At 41.2% G+C, this 16884-nt stretch overlaps 1 protein-coding gene across 6 annotated transcripts in view; it reads left to right on the top strand.

Annotated features, from left to right (window-relative positions):
* Positions 1–16884, top strand: part of MPP7 (MAGUK p55 scaffold protein 7) — a 281685-nt gene that overhangs the window by 237838 nt on the left and 26963 nt on the right. For 5 of the 6 annotated variants that reach the window (XM_090047429.1, XM_090047431.1, XM_090047425.1 and 2 more), the window contains 2 exons: positions 2159–2197; positions 14453–14623. In XM_090047429.1, the coding sequence (XP_089903555.1) occupies positions 2159–2197; positions 14453–14623 (210 nt within the window). The remainder of the gene's footprint in view (positions 1–2158; positions 2198–14452; positions 14624–16884) is intronic. The other variant, XM_090047430.1, reaches the window with a different exon arrangement.

Genomic DNA, 16884 nt, shown 5'->3' with positions numbered 1-16884 from the left:
TCTGTGCTTCTGCCATACAAACCCCACAACCTCCCCCTTTCTGGCTACTCTGTACACCAGCTTCCCCTATGAGCATACAGCCACAGAGTCTCTGCCATCCCCTCCCACCCAAGGACAAGAATGCACAGGGCTGCAGAGGGAAGCCACATCCCCCATTAAGCCACCTGGCCAGCAGAGATCTGGCAGGCTTGGTAGAAATACGGGGAAATTTCAGTTAACCATGGTGTGGGGGCAACAGCCCCCTAATTAGAGAAGAAAAGCTTAGAGCTACCAGTTCTGCTAGGGACTTGTTCTGGTTTACTGTTGGCAAACTATGTCTGTAGTACATATTACATTACAGTTGTATGTTTGGACTCCTAGACATGTAAGTTGTTGTGATAAGATAGTGTCAGAATAAACATTAAAGGATAAATAATTTACTTTTTCCAGGCACTTCATGTAGTTATAAATAAAGACACTTAAATAGCTCCTAAAACTGAGCTGCAGCAGCAGCTCCAACGTGTGGAAAATTACATGAAGATTGGTAGAAATCCTGGTTTATGATGAAATCAGTCGCATCATCATGTGAGGATTTAGCAGCATTGCATGCATCTAAATTTAATTCCAGATAGATGTCCCTCACAACTGGACAAGTTATAGGTCCCAACTGTTAAATCAACAGCAGAAGATGAAGAATGCATGATGATGGAGTTCCTTTTTCTTAAACGCTTCTTATACAAGCATAACTTACATTTAAAGGCCATCTAAATTTGAGTATCTCTGCAATATAATACTTATCTAAAAGCTTTTAGAGCAGCTCAATATAGCTATTTTTTCCTATTTATAAAGTATTAAACAATAATACTCTGTTTTTTTGGCTGTTCTAAGATGAGGAAACGATTGAGTGTGGTAGGTGCATTTTTATTTCTTCTCAGATTTAACTTTTCGTTTTTCAGCTATGTTTTCAACCATCTAATCATTTCCTTTCCTATTTTTTTCCTTTGTGCTTCTCAGAGGAAATTGAAGGTACATGTACAAAAGTTTCCCTGCATAGCACAGTAATTTTATTTAGAGAACATGTGTTTAGAATTACATTGAATGTAGTTCAAAGTTTATAAGAGATGTTATATACACAAAGCTTCCATATTACCATCAATAATATTGAATCATATTAAAAAATGTTTAAAAAATATCCCTCAAGCTAATCCTAGATGTCTTACATAGTGGTCAATAATTTGACCTATAGTTAAAAATGGTTTTACATTTCTTTAAGTGCTGGGAAATAAAGGTATGTGCAAAAAAGAGGAGCAGTACCATACATGAAGTAGCCTTGGTAAAACTTGCTGAGTGGGATGGATTGGATGGAATTGGCTTCTGACTTGATTACAGGGCACTATTCATACATTGTGGCAAAATACAGTAGCTCATTAATTGTTTTCAAATCCAATATAATTAATACTGAGGAGAGTATTTGTTTGAAACACAGTAAAAAAAAATCCCCCCATATTATGTAAAGTACTTCTTTTCCTTTGTGTGAAGCCTAGGTTGCTACTCACAGCATATGTTAAAGCAATAGCAACTAATCTCTTATAGGGTTTTTTTCCTACCTAAAAGGATTTTTGTTTATAAAGGCATTAGAAATTGTAGCTCATATTTTTGATCAAAGGGCCTCTGGCATGTAAAAATATACATTATAGCCATTTTATATAAAATGAAAGGGCACATTTTTGATCAAAAACCTTTCTGTCTAATCCAGTGAGCCAAAATTTAAAGCTGAAGTCTGATAATATAGTTTACCAAAGAGCTTGATTTACATTAAGTAATTTTGCTTTTTCTTAAATGGTATCATATTTTCTACTTTTTAAAGTAATGATAAAATGCAAGTATTATAAAGTTAGATACCTTTCTAAAATACTTTTTTCATTGCTGTCATGAAAAGGCACTGTGTGAAAAGGTAAGAATATTATAGTATGCATGCTGCAAAAGTCCAGAATACCTCCAGCAAAAATATAAAACAACTGAAATTGTTTTATGTTTTTATATCAATGGCTTTTTTATGCTGTGCTTTGTACGGGTGTCATTTACAGTAACTCTTCTTCTGCATTTGTGTCTGGGCTTCTAACTATTCTGCTTTATTTCTTGGCTTTTGTTCTGTATGCTTTTACACTTCGTCCAGAAGATGCTGAATATGCTGGTCACTACAGTGGAACCTATTTAGGTGAGCAATTAGTTATGAAAGACAACTTCTTCCTTTCTTTCAGCTTCTTCCTGGAAATACTGTCTTATTGTTTTGGGGGCATCAAAATGCAATTGACATCCAGATCTCCTTGTGGTGCATGTTTAAGAGCATGAAGTTGAAATAAAAATGGCTCATTGGATTTGACATAAAGGATTTACATATTTACTGTAATATTTGTTTATTACCATTGACATTCAGAAGCTATTAAAACACTGGGTCTTTTTTTTATAGTCAAGATAATATTATTTAACTACAAGATACTGTTACATGGTAAGATTACATGACTTAAATTTGGAGAGAGACTAAACTGACTTAAACTATAGTAAGAAATATTAGAAAAAAAGATCACTATATCTACTGCATCATGAAAAAGGTGAGTGAAGATTTAAAGAGACTCTTTGCAGGTTTGATTGAGCTACTCTCTTCTCTTACTTTTTTCATTATTCCTGTTTGTAAAATCTAATTCATCAGGATAGGTTGGGATTTCAACAGTAATATACAAGTGGTCTCTTTCTTTTCACTTTCAAGTAAAATGACGTGTAGCTACCTCCAGCAGATAAATTTGATCCTTAAATAGAGTAATAGTTAACAACCTTTAGTTCTAGTTTCAAGCTTTCAAATTACAAACAATAGTAAAATTGAAGACAGAAGCTCTGAGAGATGCTTTTTAACTCCTGAACCTTAATATGAGGTTTTGAAGAACTAGTGAGCAGAACTTTTTATTCTTCTGAGGCCTCTTTGTGCCAATTGAGCGATCCAGAAAGGAATTACCCCTCCCTCTCCGCCCCCACAGGGAGTAAGCTGACCAAGACAGATCTTGTGCCAGCCAATTCTTCTCTTACCATTCATGTCCCCATACTAAGAGGAAGGAACTAGGAAGAATATGGAACTGAGCAATCCTTTGCTCCTAAACCTCCATCTTACGCCTGTTATGTAAACAATACAACCAAACAAGCTTCTAACAGGTTGCTCCCTGGATTTTGCCATCCTCCACGACTCAGACACCATTTTTAAATCCTTGTGTAGAAGATATGAGGAAAAGTAACTACTCGGTACAGAGTACCGGTTTTATGTCTGGTTTTATGAGGGACTAAAGTACAACTGGAAAATTATATTTTGCACATGATTCCAAATGCACTGTCACTTGACGACTTCCTTTTCAAAAGATTTTGAAGTGGAAAGATTAAATGTCCAGCTACCTATGCTGTAATTTTAACGTCATTTTTTAAAAGACAACCATGATAATCCTGCATTCAGATCTCAGCTGGTAGTTGTCTTATTTTAGGGCAGGTGAATTAGAATAAAATCCACCTATTCTATATTGCTATTGACCTTGCAGTGAAATACTGTTTTTGTTGGTAAAGTTATCAGATGGGGTCAGTTACACAGAGAGCAGATTTGTTGAATAAGAAAATACCATTGCCCTGGACATAGAAAGAAAGTTAAGATGCAGTGGCTGTTGCTTAAATGTGTCCCAACCAATGTGGTAGTGAAGGATAAAATTCCATCCCAGTTGCAAACAGCGCATATAGTACACATCTGCATAATATCAAAAAACTAAATCTAGGTTATTCTCATTTATGAGCAGCTGGGAGCTCTGAATCCCAGCTCTGATTCAGGCTGTAGGGACTGGGTTTTTGTAACTTCCCCCAGGTGCAATACCCAGCGATGGTAGCAATCCCTCATGGTGGAGGATAATCAGTTCCACAGGTCAAGTAAAGGGTGCAATACCCAATACCTTACTGAAGTCCTGTAAACTAACCCAAGTGATAGCACCTCCCCTTGTTCCATACCTAAAGAGAGAGAGCAAGAGAAGTAGAAAAGAGGAAGACTCCTCCCAGGACAAAGGGAAGGGGGACTCTTAAAGAGACCCTTTTTCCTGCTAGTTTAGACAAAGTGCCCCCCCACACACACACACGCCTTTCTGGGTGTGATGGTTGCCTTGTGGATAATGCAGTTATTCTTTTGACTGCAAAAGAGCTGTAAAGCTGTCCAGTTGTTTATATTCACATTCTCTTTGTTGCTTTCTTCATACCATCTTTTCCATTCTTATTTACTGTCTTTTCTTCTTATCTCTCCGTTCTTTTACTCAGCTTCCTGCCTACTTGTTCCTATCCACCCTAACCATTTCTCTTTCCCATTAGAGTCTCTCTCCACTTTGTTCATTTTCAACTTTGCTTGGCCTTAGTGTATTTGTAAGTGGGATTTACAGGTCAGACTATGGGTGGATGTTTGTGCACCTGTCTGTTTTCAGAGATCACTTCTTCCTCTGGCCTTGTGCAAATATTAAGATTTTACTTTGTTTTTGGTTGTAGCCATGTTGGTCTAAGGACATAGGTAGGCAAGTTTCTCTGAGTAGATGTGATATCTTTTATTAAAACAACTAAGTAGTTAGAAAAAAGTTCTTAGCAAGCTTTCAGGCACAGTTGCCCTTTTTTAGGCATAGAGAGTCTCTGCTGTTCTGAGACTGCAAGGAATGAGAGAAGCTAAAAGTGTGACACAGTCTCAGTGAGAATATAAATAGGTCAAAATTAGGAAAACAAAAGGTAAAGCAGGGAGGGGAGAGTTGGGGCAGGCGGGGGGGGGGGCGGGGAGAAGCAGGGGGAAAATGCCAAGGTGGGAGATTCTACAGTGGCGGTAATTCAAGGTAGAAGAAAGGTTGTCTGTGAAATCTAGGAAATGACTGGAAATTAGGAAGACGAAAGGCAGAAAAGGAGGGAAGGGTTGCGGGGAGAAGAAAAGTATAAAAGGTTACGTCTGGCAGGTACCTGGTGAATCAGATGTCAGGCTGAATCAGATGTCAGATGTAATGTGTCATAAATCCAAAGTCTATATTGAGTCTATGATTTTTTGTATCCAGTAGATTTATGAAGTGAAGTTCATAGGCTTGTCTATGAAAGGTGTTTTGTAAGTTCCCTTTGAGGATTAGAAGTGAGAGATTGGAGAGGGAGTGATTGTCTTGTGAGAAATGTGCTCCCATCTTGCTTTCGATAGATTTTTGGTGTGCATTCATTCTGGTGCACAGTTGTTGTTTGATCACTCCTACATATTTTGCATCAGGGCACTTGGTGTACTGGATGAGATATATAACATTTCTAGAGGTGCAGATATAAGATCCAGGAATGGTAATGGACCCATTGTGGGGTGTCATTATTGTGGGGGTGGTGAGATGTATTGGCAGGTTTTGCAAACACATTTTACTTCAGAAGTAAAATTTAGTTTGGAAGATTTTACTTTCAAATTTAGATGCAAACTAAAATGCAGCTCTTTATGCATAGTCTTGTATGTCCAATCTAAAAGATCCAAAGGACACATCAAAGAGCAGCACTTTGAACAGTTTTTGAACATGCTTAAAATGTTTAAAATGTCACAAATGCTGTATTTAAACTTTAATAGAAAGGGCCTTGCCACTCTCTTGAGCTTGCATACAATTCAGTATGGAAACCCTATTGCAGTGACTAAAAAGTTGTTCTCTTTTCAATTAATTTGTTGTCACTTCTTTCACATTCTGCAGACAAGTCATTGGACTCAGAAGTCTCTTGGCACTTAATTTAAACTCTGATTTCCAATAGTTTGATTCCTGCCCTTCCCTCCTATCCCTCCCCAAATTATGATTAGGTGTGATGTGAAATCGGAAAAATTGGAACTGTTTAGTATTTCTTTCATAGTTTTAAAAAGTTTGGGAGCTTTTAACTTTGAAAAGTTTGTTTATTCTCTGTGCACATCAGTATTTTTCAGTATAGGTTTTGGATGAATCCTTAGCACCATTGCATAGACTCATATAGTTTATAAACATGTTATCTTTAAAAGCAATTCTTATTTCCTGACTGAAATAACCAAGAATTTCCATGAAGATTTCCCCCCAAATTAAAACAGTTTTTCAAAAATCTACACCATAATTTAAGGTCTAAATTAAACAGGGCAGAGAGAAGGCGGCCTAAGAAAGTTCTCACTTAGAGTGACTTTCCAAGATGTAGGCATACTGAAAAGTTCCTGAAATGAAAAGAGGGGTTTTTTTTCATTCATAGGAAAGTAGGGCTGGAAGAGACTTTGAAACAGGTTCCCAACCACTGTGCCATGATCTGGTACTGAGCCATGGTGGGTTGGCTGCTGGGTCATGGCACAAGCCCCCTCCCCCCCCGCCAGATTCCCATCTGTCTGCCTGAGCAAGCGGCTTCCAGGGTCACAGCTGAACCTCCAGGGTTAAAGCTGGGTGACAGGGAATCCTGGGAGGGAGGCAGCTGATTCTGCCGACCCCGTCCTGTTCCCATAGAGCTGCAGTAAAAAAAAAAGGTTGAGAACCACTGCTTTAAAGATCTAGTCAGACTCTGCTCTAGGCAGGATTATTCCTGGCTGAACTACCCCCATGAATGAAACATGCCCCTGGAGGCTGGGAGGCATGGTGACTGCCCTTAGGCAGTGGCAAGGGCGAGTGGGGAGCTCCCACAGGTGGCCACAGTGGTGTCGGTGGTGGGGGAGGGGTGAGTGCCAACCAGCAGTCAGTGTTCACCCGCAGATGCCGCCAGCAGTGGCGGCCAGTAACGATCAGTGGCCGCCCTTAGACACTGCCAGCAGTGTCGGCAGTGAGGAGGAGGGTGGCGAGTAGCAACCGCCTGCAGGCACCACCAGCAGCATTAGCAGCAGCCAGGTGCAGGGGGTGTGCTGCCAATCTCAGGGGATGCATGTGCACCCGCATGCACCCCCTGTGCATTGCCAGTGACTCTGTCAAGTGTCTGTCCAACCTGCACATGAAAATTTCCAGTTATAGAGATTCCATAACTTCTCTAGGTAGCCTGTTCCAATGCTTAAGTACCCCCATAGTTAGAAAATTCTTCCTAATTCTCCAACCTAAATTTCTTCTGCTGCAGCTTCAGGCCATTACTACTAGCCCTGTCCCCTATGGCCACAGAGAAAAACCCATCTTTATCCTCTCTCTAATCTCCCTTCAGTTATTTGAAGACTATTATCAAATCCCCCCCAGTCTTCTCTTCTTCAGACTAAATAACTTAAGCCTGAAAGAACTCTTTATAAGTCACGCTTCCTGGGCCTCTAGTTATGTTGTTGCTCTGCACTGAACTTTTTTCAATCTGCCCACATCTTCTTTCAGCTGTGGGACCCAAAATTGGATACTCCAAGTGAGGCCTCAGCACTGCTGAATACAGCCAAAGAATCACTTCCCTTGATTTGAAAGTGACACTCTTAATACTTGTTGCCTTTGAAAGTGACACCAGTGTACTTTTGGCCTTTTTTGCCACAAGAGCACGGTGTTGGCTCACATTCATAGTTTCATCATTGGTAGGGTCGGAAGGGACCTGAGCAGATCATCAAGTCCGACCCCCTGCCATGGGCAGGAAAGAGTACTGAGGTCAAACGACCCTGGCAAGGTGTTCATCTAGCCTCCTCTTAAAGACCCCCAGGGTAGGAGCCAGCACCACTTCTCTTGGAAGTTGGTTCCAGATCCTAGCTGCCCTGACCATGAAGTAGCGCCTCCTGATGTCTAGCCTAAATCTACCCTCTGCCAGCTTGTTACCATTATTTCTAGTCGCTCCTGGTGGTGCTCAGGGGAACAGGGACTCCTCCAATGCCTGCTGGTCCCCCCTGACTAGTTTGTAACAGGCCACTAGATCCTCCCTCAGCCTTCTCTTGTGGAGGCTGAACAGGTTCAGGTCCCTTGGCCTCTCCTTGTAGGGCCTGCCCTGCTGCCCCCTGATCATGCGAGTAGCCCTCCTCTGGACCCTCTCCATGTTGTCCACATCCCTCCTGAAGTGTGGCGCCCAGAACTGGACGCAGTACTCCAGCTGCAGCCTGACCAGAGTCACACACAGGGGAGGATCACCTTCTTGGACCTGCTTGAGATGCATAGGCATGGTTGGCCTTCCTGACAGCTTCCCCACACTGTTGGCCCATGTTCATTTTGGCATCAGTAATGACTCCAAGATCCTTTTCTGCCTCTGCACTGACAAGAAGGGAGTTCCCCAGCCTGTAGGTATGCTGCTGGTTCTTCTCCCCCCAGGTGCAGCACCTTGCACTTGTCAGTGTTGAAACCCATCCTGTTTTCATCCGCCCACCCCTGTAACCTGTCCAGGTCTGATTGCAGCCTATTCCTCCCTTCTAGCATGCCCACATCTTAGTATCGTCTGCGAATCTGAACAGGGTGTTGTTTACCCTCTCGTCCAAGTCACTGATGAAGATGTTGAACAGTGCAGGCCCGAGGACTGAGCCCTGCGAAACCCCACTGCCCACATCCCTCCAGGTCAAATAGGATTCAGCTTATAGGCTATTGTAATTCCCAGGTCTTTCTCTGCAGTGCTTCATTTTATCCAGTCATTCTTCAGTCTGTATTTATGCACTCAATTATTTTATCACAAGTGTAGGGCTTTGCACTTTTCCTTGTTGAGTTGTGGACCATTTTTCCAGTGTATCCAGGTCATTCTGGATCCTAGCCCTGCCCTACAGAATGTTTGCAACTCAACCCAACTTGTTGTCATCTACAAATTTGCTAAGCAACCACTCAGTCCCATGCTTAGATATTGCAAATTCTTTTGGTCAGTTATGATCTTAACAATTATGATTAGAGATCTAACAAATTCAGGGCAGCTGCCCACCAATTTCATGGGCAGAATGTGGGGCCCAGCAGCCATTTCATGAGTAGAGTGTAGTGATGTCACCCCACCCCTCCTGAGAGACCAAGGCACCTGAGGGGCAGGGGTGGCAGCCATCTTGCTGGCAACCCTTCAAGCAAGCAGACCTGCCTTCCCCCTTCTCCACCCTGGTGGGCTCCCACTGTGCCCTGAGGACTGAGCCAGCATTTTCTTTTCAGTAATTTTTTTTTTCATCGCAATTTTAGTAGGTCCCTCAATATGAGCTGCAATAAGGTTACAATTCAAGCTTTCCCTTCAAATTTTTAGGTGTATGTGGCTTCTTGTAACTTTAGCTCTCCTAACTTGCTGACAGCCTAGTTTGTGAATTAGGAAGTTAGACAGATGACCAGGCCTTTGTTGAAAGAGTGCATATTTAGAAAATAAAAATATGGTAAAAGAGTGTAGAGATACAGGACCATCCACTTACAAACACTTTATCAGTTTTTGTAGCTGTGAATATATTGATATAGTACATATGTGGAAAGCATAATGTCTGTGCTGTTATTTTACAGCTCAGGTGTCATTTGCAAAGTTCTCCCATTTATGAGGTATGTGAAACTCCTGATAAGGGCAAAGGAAATGCCAAACTTAGCATGTTAGGCAAATTGGTAGTTTGGCTGCAAAATATTCCTGGTTGCTTTCTTTAAGGATTTTTTTTGCTTGCTTGCAGAGCCTTTTAAATACAAAATGTCATACTGTTTGTGTTGTAATTCTGTATTTTTTATTACAATTAACTTTTAGCCTCACTTCCAAAATGATTCTGGTAAAATTTAATATTTTAATTTGATAAAGAATCCTGGAGTCAGGCTATATTGTTGTATATTTCTAACATAATGTCCTGGGAATTTAAAAAAACGTTTTTGCCAAATGCACTAAAATTGTATCTACATTACAAACTACTTTATGAAAATACAGTAGATATAGATGAATATTATCTGTTTACTGTTCTCAATTTTGTTTTAAAAATCCAGTCATCTCAGTTTTTATTAACCCTGTCTAAATGTTCAAACTGGGAATCTGTCCAGAAACAAGTGGAGCTAGAAATCTGCTATGTGTTTAAGCAGATTAATGGATAACAATAGAAATACTGTATGTGGGAAGCTTTCCAATCCACTGAGGGCAGGAAAAAGCATCCAGATATCTTGGAAAGAAATTCTAACTAATATTTAGTACAAAAGTTATATTTTACTGAATGTGAATACCTTTCACTGGACCCAAACCATTTCCCTCTACCTTGTATGATGTATGTGTAATACACACAAATAAACTATATATGTGTGCTGCACATATAAGATGTATAGTGTTAGAACCAAAAGCAGCAAATTACTTGGTTTGTGCAATAAGGTAAGCATGTATTTAAGTGCTGTGTTTTGGTGAATAACAGAGAACTGCAGCATGTGGGTCTTAAGGTTTTCTTGATAAACTTGGACTTTATCTAACACTGCAGAGTGCACTTCCTGTTTTCACCTGGCACATGTGTAATCAAGCATACTAATTATGCAACTCAGTTACCAGCCTTTGTTCTCTTATTCCCTTATAATTATAAGCAGAACTTTCTTTAGAAGTATTTTAAATAGATTTTTTTTATGCATTGACTGATTTTGGTACAGTTTCTCTGTCAATTTTTTTTTTTATATCTGTTTCACATATATGAGCTTTTGCTTTGAGTTAACTTGGGATTGCTCTACTCTTTTTCTTCATTTCAGCACTGGAAGTTATGTGTTCTCTTGTAAGGTTGCTGGGCCATAATTATTAATAATTATTAGTCCAAGTTTATGATTTTGTTTCCAGGTTGGGAAGTGTTAAGACTTGGAGGCATCAGTGGCCCATTTTCCTTGTAGCAGCTGTACTTTATTTCACTAAACTTGTTATGTTTTGGGGTTGTATTATAACTTAGCATGGCCAGCAGACTTCTTGTCATGTACTTGAAATCAGCAAATTGGTTCAAAGATATTTCACCTGATGTTCATAGGAGATTTTTTTTTTGTGACAGGATTTTCTTTCTTAGTTAATTTCAATAACTAACTATACAAATGGTAAACTTCTCCTGATGTCTGCACCTCAAAAACAGTGGTAACTTACCACACTTTTCATCTTCATTCAATTTTATAATATTAAATGCTTTGTACATACAAGTGTGTTTTTTTAGTTTTTTGGTAGGTTTTAAACTTATTGAGAATGTTCAACTTTATTTTTCCAGTGTATATTAATACAGTTTGTGGTGCACTTCGTGATGTTTTGCATTATTTTGTTTTATGATCTCTTGTTAGTATCAATACACATATTTTCACTAGTATCAATATGCAGTGAGGGAGGGGACAGGGGCAGGTGCTGCCCAGCAGGGGTAGGGCAGGGTGGGGCGCAGGACGGACCCACGGCTTGTTGTGGGTGGATGGGGAGCAGCTCCTACTGCTGTGCGCACCCCAGGAATGTTGGGGGGTGCCCCCCTGATCTGCGTGGGACAAGCTGGCAGGCCCCAGCTGCGGGCTGAAGCTGGGCTCTTCTCACTAGGCTCAGAGCAGGGGCTATGGAGGGGGCTGCAGCCACCAGCTGGAGGCAGCTCTCCCCGCTGCTGGGCTGTGCTCCTCATTGCTTGAGTGCTGCACTGCACCTGCTCTCACACACTAGCATTTATAAGCCAAATTATTAGCCCCATCAGGCCAATTTCTGATGTAGCCAATTTTCTTTATATTGGTACCAATCTGGTATCCGCCCAATGTCTTGGTGCACCTCTAATAAATAGGATTTTTTTTCTTTTTAAATGATACATCTACACTTTGTATTTTTAATGCTGTTTCAAGAGGATTTCATCTATTGATATGATTTCAGCTGTCTAGTACGACTCTTCTTATTGACCTTTGGTGAGAGTGGTATAGGATCATTTAAGAGGATCATATAGGATCATAGGAAAGTAGGGCTGCAAGGGATCTCACAGGGTCATCTAAGCCAGCCCCCTGCTCAAGACAGGATCACCCTGACTACACTTCAAGTGTCTGTCCAACATTTCAGACTCTTAACACACAACTACTAGGCACAAAGCCTGAAATGCCAGCAGCACTTATAACACGCCAGATGCAAGAGCAGGGGAAACAAAGGCACTACCAATGCCCTACCAGTACAAAAACAGATAAGCAGTTGATTAATATGTGCTTGGAAGATTGTAGGAAGAAGACTTTACATTAGAGAGGAAAGCAGGATGCAGTCCATGCCAAGCTCTCCTAGAGATAATATTTCAGATTTGGTGATCTCTGTGACCTGAAGCAGAAGAGCCAGGCCCTCCAATGAGGAACCACTGTTTTGCCTATATCTTGACAGTAGTATCAGGACACCATATTGAACCTCCCCCATCCCCCAGCCTTAGCTGTGGCCAGCATCCCAGTGCTTCAGAGGACAGAATGGGGGGAGAAAAAAATCCAAGAAGACAGTAGTATTCCTAAGAGAAGAAGAAATACTTCCTGGCCCCAGCTGGCAACCAGTAGAAGCCCTGAGGCAAGAGATTACCAAGCATCTTCTAAATTACAAGAGAGCCAGTTTTCTACCCCAGTCTCAGGACCACAAACACCTCACTCCCTGAATGTGGAGTCGGAACTCCCTGTCCTATCATGTTCTTTCTACAAGCTTATCCAATTTAATCTTAAGTCAATTGGGTTCTTTGCATGGAAGACCAGTCTAAAACATCACACTTCTGATAGCTAGAAATCTGCTAATATCCAGTCCGAGTTATCCTAGCTAGTTCATAGCTGTTTGATTTTGTCCTAGTGCTCAGCTTTTCCTTCACCCCAAGAATGCAAACAGCCAACATATCTCAATCTCTGTTTTGCTAAACCGTGTAACCCAAGACTCTTTCATCTTGTTTCATAAGAAAAGGTCTCCATTTCCTTAACCATGTTACTGACTTTTTTTAAAAATCATTCCAGTTTTAAGTTGATCTTTTTTTAAAATACTTGTGATAAGACTGCACCCAGTATTCTGACTTGGATGTTTCAGTGTCTTGTACAATGGCAATAGTACCTTCTTGTTTATACCCTGCCTAATGTACCCTAGGATTGTGTTGTCCCTTTGCACAGCTGCATTGCATTGTCAAGTCCTCATCGCCCTACAAGTGACCAGTATACCCAGATCCCTATTTCTTAGATATCTCCAGTTTTTGTACTATCTTATAGCTGAAACTCTTGTTTAGACAGGCTGCTGCGTATTTAGTTTTGTATGAAATGTCTTTATTGGTGGGTGTGTGGTATGGGGGTGCACATGTGCTCATGCATGTATTTATATAGGTATTGCGATCTTGTAATTTTTTTCTGAGTTCTTTGTGAGTCGGTCATTTACTTGTTTATTACACAGAGATAAGGATGTTAACATGGTACGGTGGTCATCCAATTCCACAACAGAGGTATCATCTGTCATTTTTAGTTTCCACTAATTATTTTAAGCAAAGCAGTGATTTAAAGGTAGAACAAATTAATTTCCTTACTACAATTTAGTGGAGTGCAGCTGAGATACTAGTGTATTATCCTACAGTTGAAGTGTATACATTTCTACCCAATAGAATGTATAAATGCATGTGTAATTTCCATTAACTGCAGGTAAGTACTGTGAGTATAACACTATCTGTACAATTATAGGCCACTTATGGTTGCAAAAATATGATAGCGTTATAAATGAAAGTATATTTACTAAGAAATTTCATTCCAACTTGGTTGAATTTCAGTGTACAAAATGGCTTTATGCATCCAGAATACTCCTATTTGATTGTATTATGAACATTTTTCTATTATGAAATTTAAATTAAAATATATTTGGGAGCATCTGCCCATATTTCTACAGTATAGCAGCATGGGACCAAGTCATAGCTGTTCACAGTAGTAGCTTGTACTACCCCTATCCCACCTGTGCTCTGTTACCATTACATGATGATTCCATGGGGTTGTGTCTTTAGGTAGAATACATGAGTTACTATGGACTTTGTTTCCATTGTAAATCCATTAACTGTATACAACACTTAAGTAATTAACTGGTATTTTATCTTAATGACATCACATCTGCATTAGTAATTGCCTTATGAAATTATGATAGAAAAATCAGTATAAGCAGCTTCATATTTCAACATAAAATTGACTCCAATAGTTTAGTACTCAAGTAACACATTACTAAATTATTGTCTGGAATTCTCCTCTTCTGATCCACATAATAAACCAACAGAAAAAAATGTGCAATTGGTGTAGGGCAGGAATTGGCAACTTGGCCCATAGGCTAGATATGGCCTGCAGAACATTTTAGATGCAGGACGTGGACTTGGGGTTTTGGCAGAGGGGGTGCCTTCTGCAGGTGCTTCCCTGTACTGCCACAGGAATGAACAATGAACAGCAACAGCATCCTAGCACCTGCTCTCCTGCATCTGACCCAAGGCGGGGCCAATCTAAGCCACAGCCAGGAAAGGCCTACCCTTGGTATTGGCAACTAATACAGTTGCTCATGGAAATGGCAAGTTTGCTATATTTTGCCTAGTTATCAACTTCGCTACCCAAAATCTCTGTCAATGGGTGTTTTCAGATATCAATTTCCTTTCTTAAAAACAATCCTGTTCTTATTGCAGCTGGCTTCAGAAGAAGCTTTCGACTTAGCAGAAAAGATAAAAAAACAAACAAATCCATGTATGAATGCAAGAAGAGTGATCAATATGATACGGCAGATATCCCAACTTATGAAGAAGTTGCGAAATATAAACGTCAGCCTAATGAGAAATACAGGCTTGTAGTTTTGGTCGGTAAGTTGTTATTTTTTTAGTTCTGAATGGGAAGACTAAAGTGAAACATTAGGGCAGTATTATAACAGAAGACTTTTTTTTAATTTCAAACTGCAAAATATGTAGCATGTTGTACTTCTGCAACCTCCTGTCTGCCATTAATTGAAGCATAATGATAAATAAGCTATTACGTTACCTTTTATTCTTTCTTTAACTCCATGGTCAAGTCTGAAAATAATAAGTAAAACCTTCATAGAATCATTCCTATCCAGCAGGTTTGCAGTTTGCCACAAAAACGGTTTAGGAGGCTGGGGCTTATGACTTGGGAGCAGAGTCTGAGGGAGCTGGGCTTATTTAGTCTGCAAAAGAGAGAACTGGGAGGAGGGAAGGGGTGCTTCAAGTACCTGAAGGGGGTTTCAAAGAGGATAGTGCTAGTGGTGGCAGATGTCAGAACAAGGAGCAATGGTCTCAAGTTGCAGCAAGTTGAGGTTAAATGTTAGGAAAAAAAAATCTCATGAGGGTAGTAAAGCACTGTAGCACCAGCTATACCCCACCACCACCACCACCCGCCTCCATCCCCCCACTGCTCGGTGGGCAAGAGACATCTTGTCATAGCGGCACAGCTGGAGTGGGGCTCCCCACAGGGGTGGCAGCATTGAGCCTCTCCGCCCTCCTGCACTGGGTCCTGCTGCTGGGCTATGGAGTGCAGCAGTGCAAGGAGCCCCGAGCCTGCAGCTTGCATCCTCCCCTGCCTGGCATACAAATCTGGAGGCAGGCATGTGCACCTGCATGCTTCCCCCCCAGGAGTGCATGCAAAAGCAGGGAGCCTGCTTCCCTGTAACCCCCTGGACGAGCTGCCCCCTTGGCTTTGTCCCACTGCCTGGCCTGGCCACATGGCCACATATTCCAACCCTGGCCCCAGATCCCACCCTGGCTGGGCAGTGCCTGCAGCCTCAGCCACCAATTCTTCCCCACTTCCTCCCTCAACATGGAGGCCTCAATTTGTTTCTCCCCACATCACCTATGCCCCCACGTCTCTTATGCCCTCTCCCCGCCACAGGCTTACCTGCAGGCAGCTGGAGGAGCTGCTTTCCATCACTGCCTGGCTGTATTGCTGACCATATACGTGCGTGTCCACCACCACTCCCCCACCCAGCCCCAAGCAACCCCTTGCAGGCTGGAACTCTGCCAGTCTGCAAGGGGAAATGTGCAGTTTCCCACTGTTTTCTCCTTTAAAGGAGAACATCTGTATTTCTCTCCTTTAAAGGAGAAAATCCATGTTTTTCCACAGTGAACGGAAAACCCATATCTCTACTAATGACCCACTGTTCATTTAAAGTACAGCCTGGTTTACCCCATCAGTCAGTGGCCCCAACAAGTCCCCAGTGGCTTTCGACAAACACCCAAGAAGGGCTCCTCTGAACAGCATGTGGTCTGATTAGAGGAATCTCCCAAATAGCTATTGCTTTGTGTAAAAAAAAAAAAAAAAAAAAAAAAAAGGCCCCAACAAGGGATTCCTGCAATCTATGCTTACAAGGGGCCCTCTGTAATAGCCTGCAACTGAATGTATCTCTTGGCCCAACTCACCCTTTGCCTAGATTTAGGATAGGCCTTGACTGCAGCGTGTCCTGTTACCAGAGCTCTCCTACCAGGGAGAGCATCCGTTAAATTTCCCAGCTATTCATTCCAACTAACAAATAGGGCTTTCTTCAGGCTCTATTGACTAATTTACACTCACAGTGGTTACATGATTCTCAAGGACTTGCTAGACTGCCTATTGGTAGTATACACCATTGTCACACCAGGATAGTATCTATTTGTTCTTGAAGTTCTCTTTCATACCAGACCAGAAAAAGAGGTTATTCAGCTGCTCCCAAACCTGATATTGCATCTGCCAAGTGAGCCTAAAGTGCCCAGCATGGGGCAATGGTTTTGACATGTAATCATTTATTGCAACTGGTGGAGAACTGCTTTGTATGCCTTAAGGACAGATATAACTATTAAACATTAGATTGCACGCATCTGTTTAATTCAGTACCTGCAAGATGTGCTACATCCTCATTAGTGCCTGGAGTCCTGCCAAGAGAGGTTGGCTTTGGCCCAACCCTGGTTTTCTAGCAAATAAAAAAACCTCATCATGATAGTGAGTAATTTCCTGTAGATGACTTGCCCATAACACTTCCTACTCCAGAATGTTTGAATCTCCCAAGTACTGTACAAACATTAGCTGGAGTAACCTGTATTATTGAAAGCAAAATGTGATAATTCAGAATCATCAAGGA

This window comes from Crocodylus siamensis, chromosome 5 (genome assembly GCF_052110815.1).
Source record: "Crocodylus siamensis isolate JL-2025a chromosome 5, ASM5211081v1, whole genome shotgun sequence".
Lineage (NCBI taxonomy): Eukaryota > Metazoa > Chordata > Crocodylia > Crocodylidae > Crocodylus > Crocodylus siamensis.
This window is presented reverse-complemented; position numbering and strand designations above follow the sequence as displayed.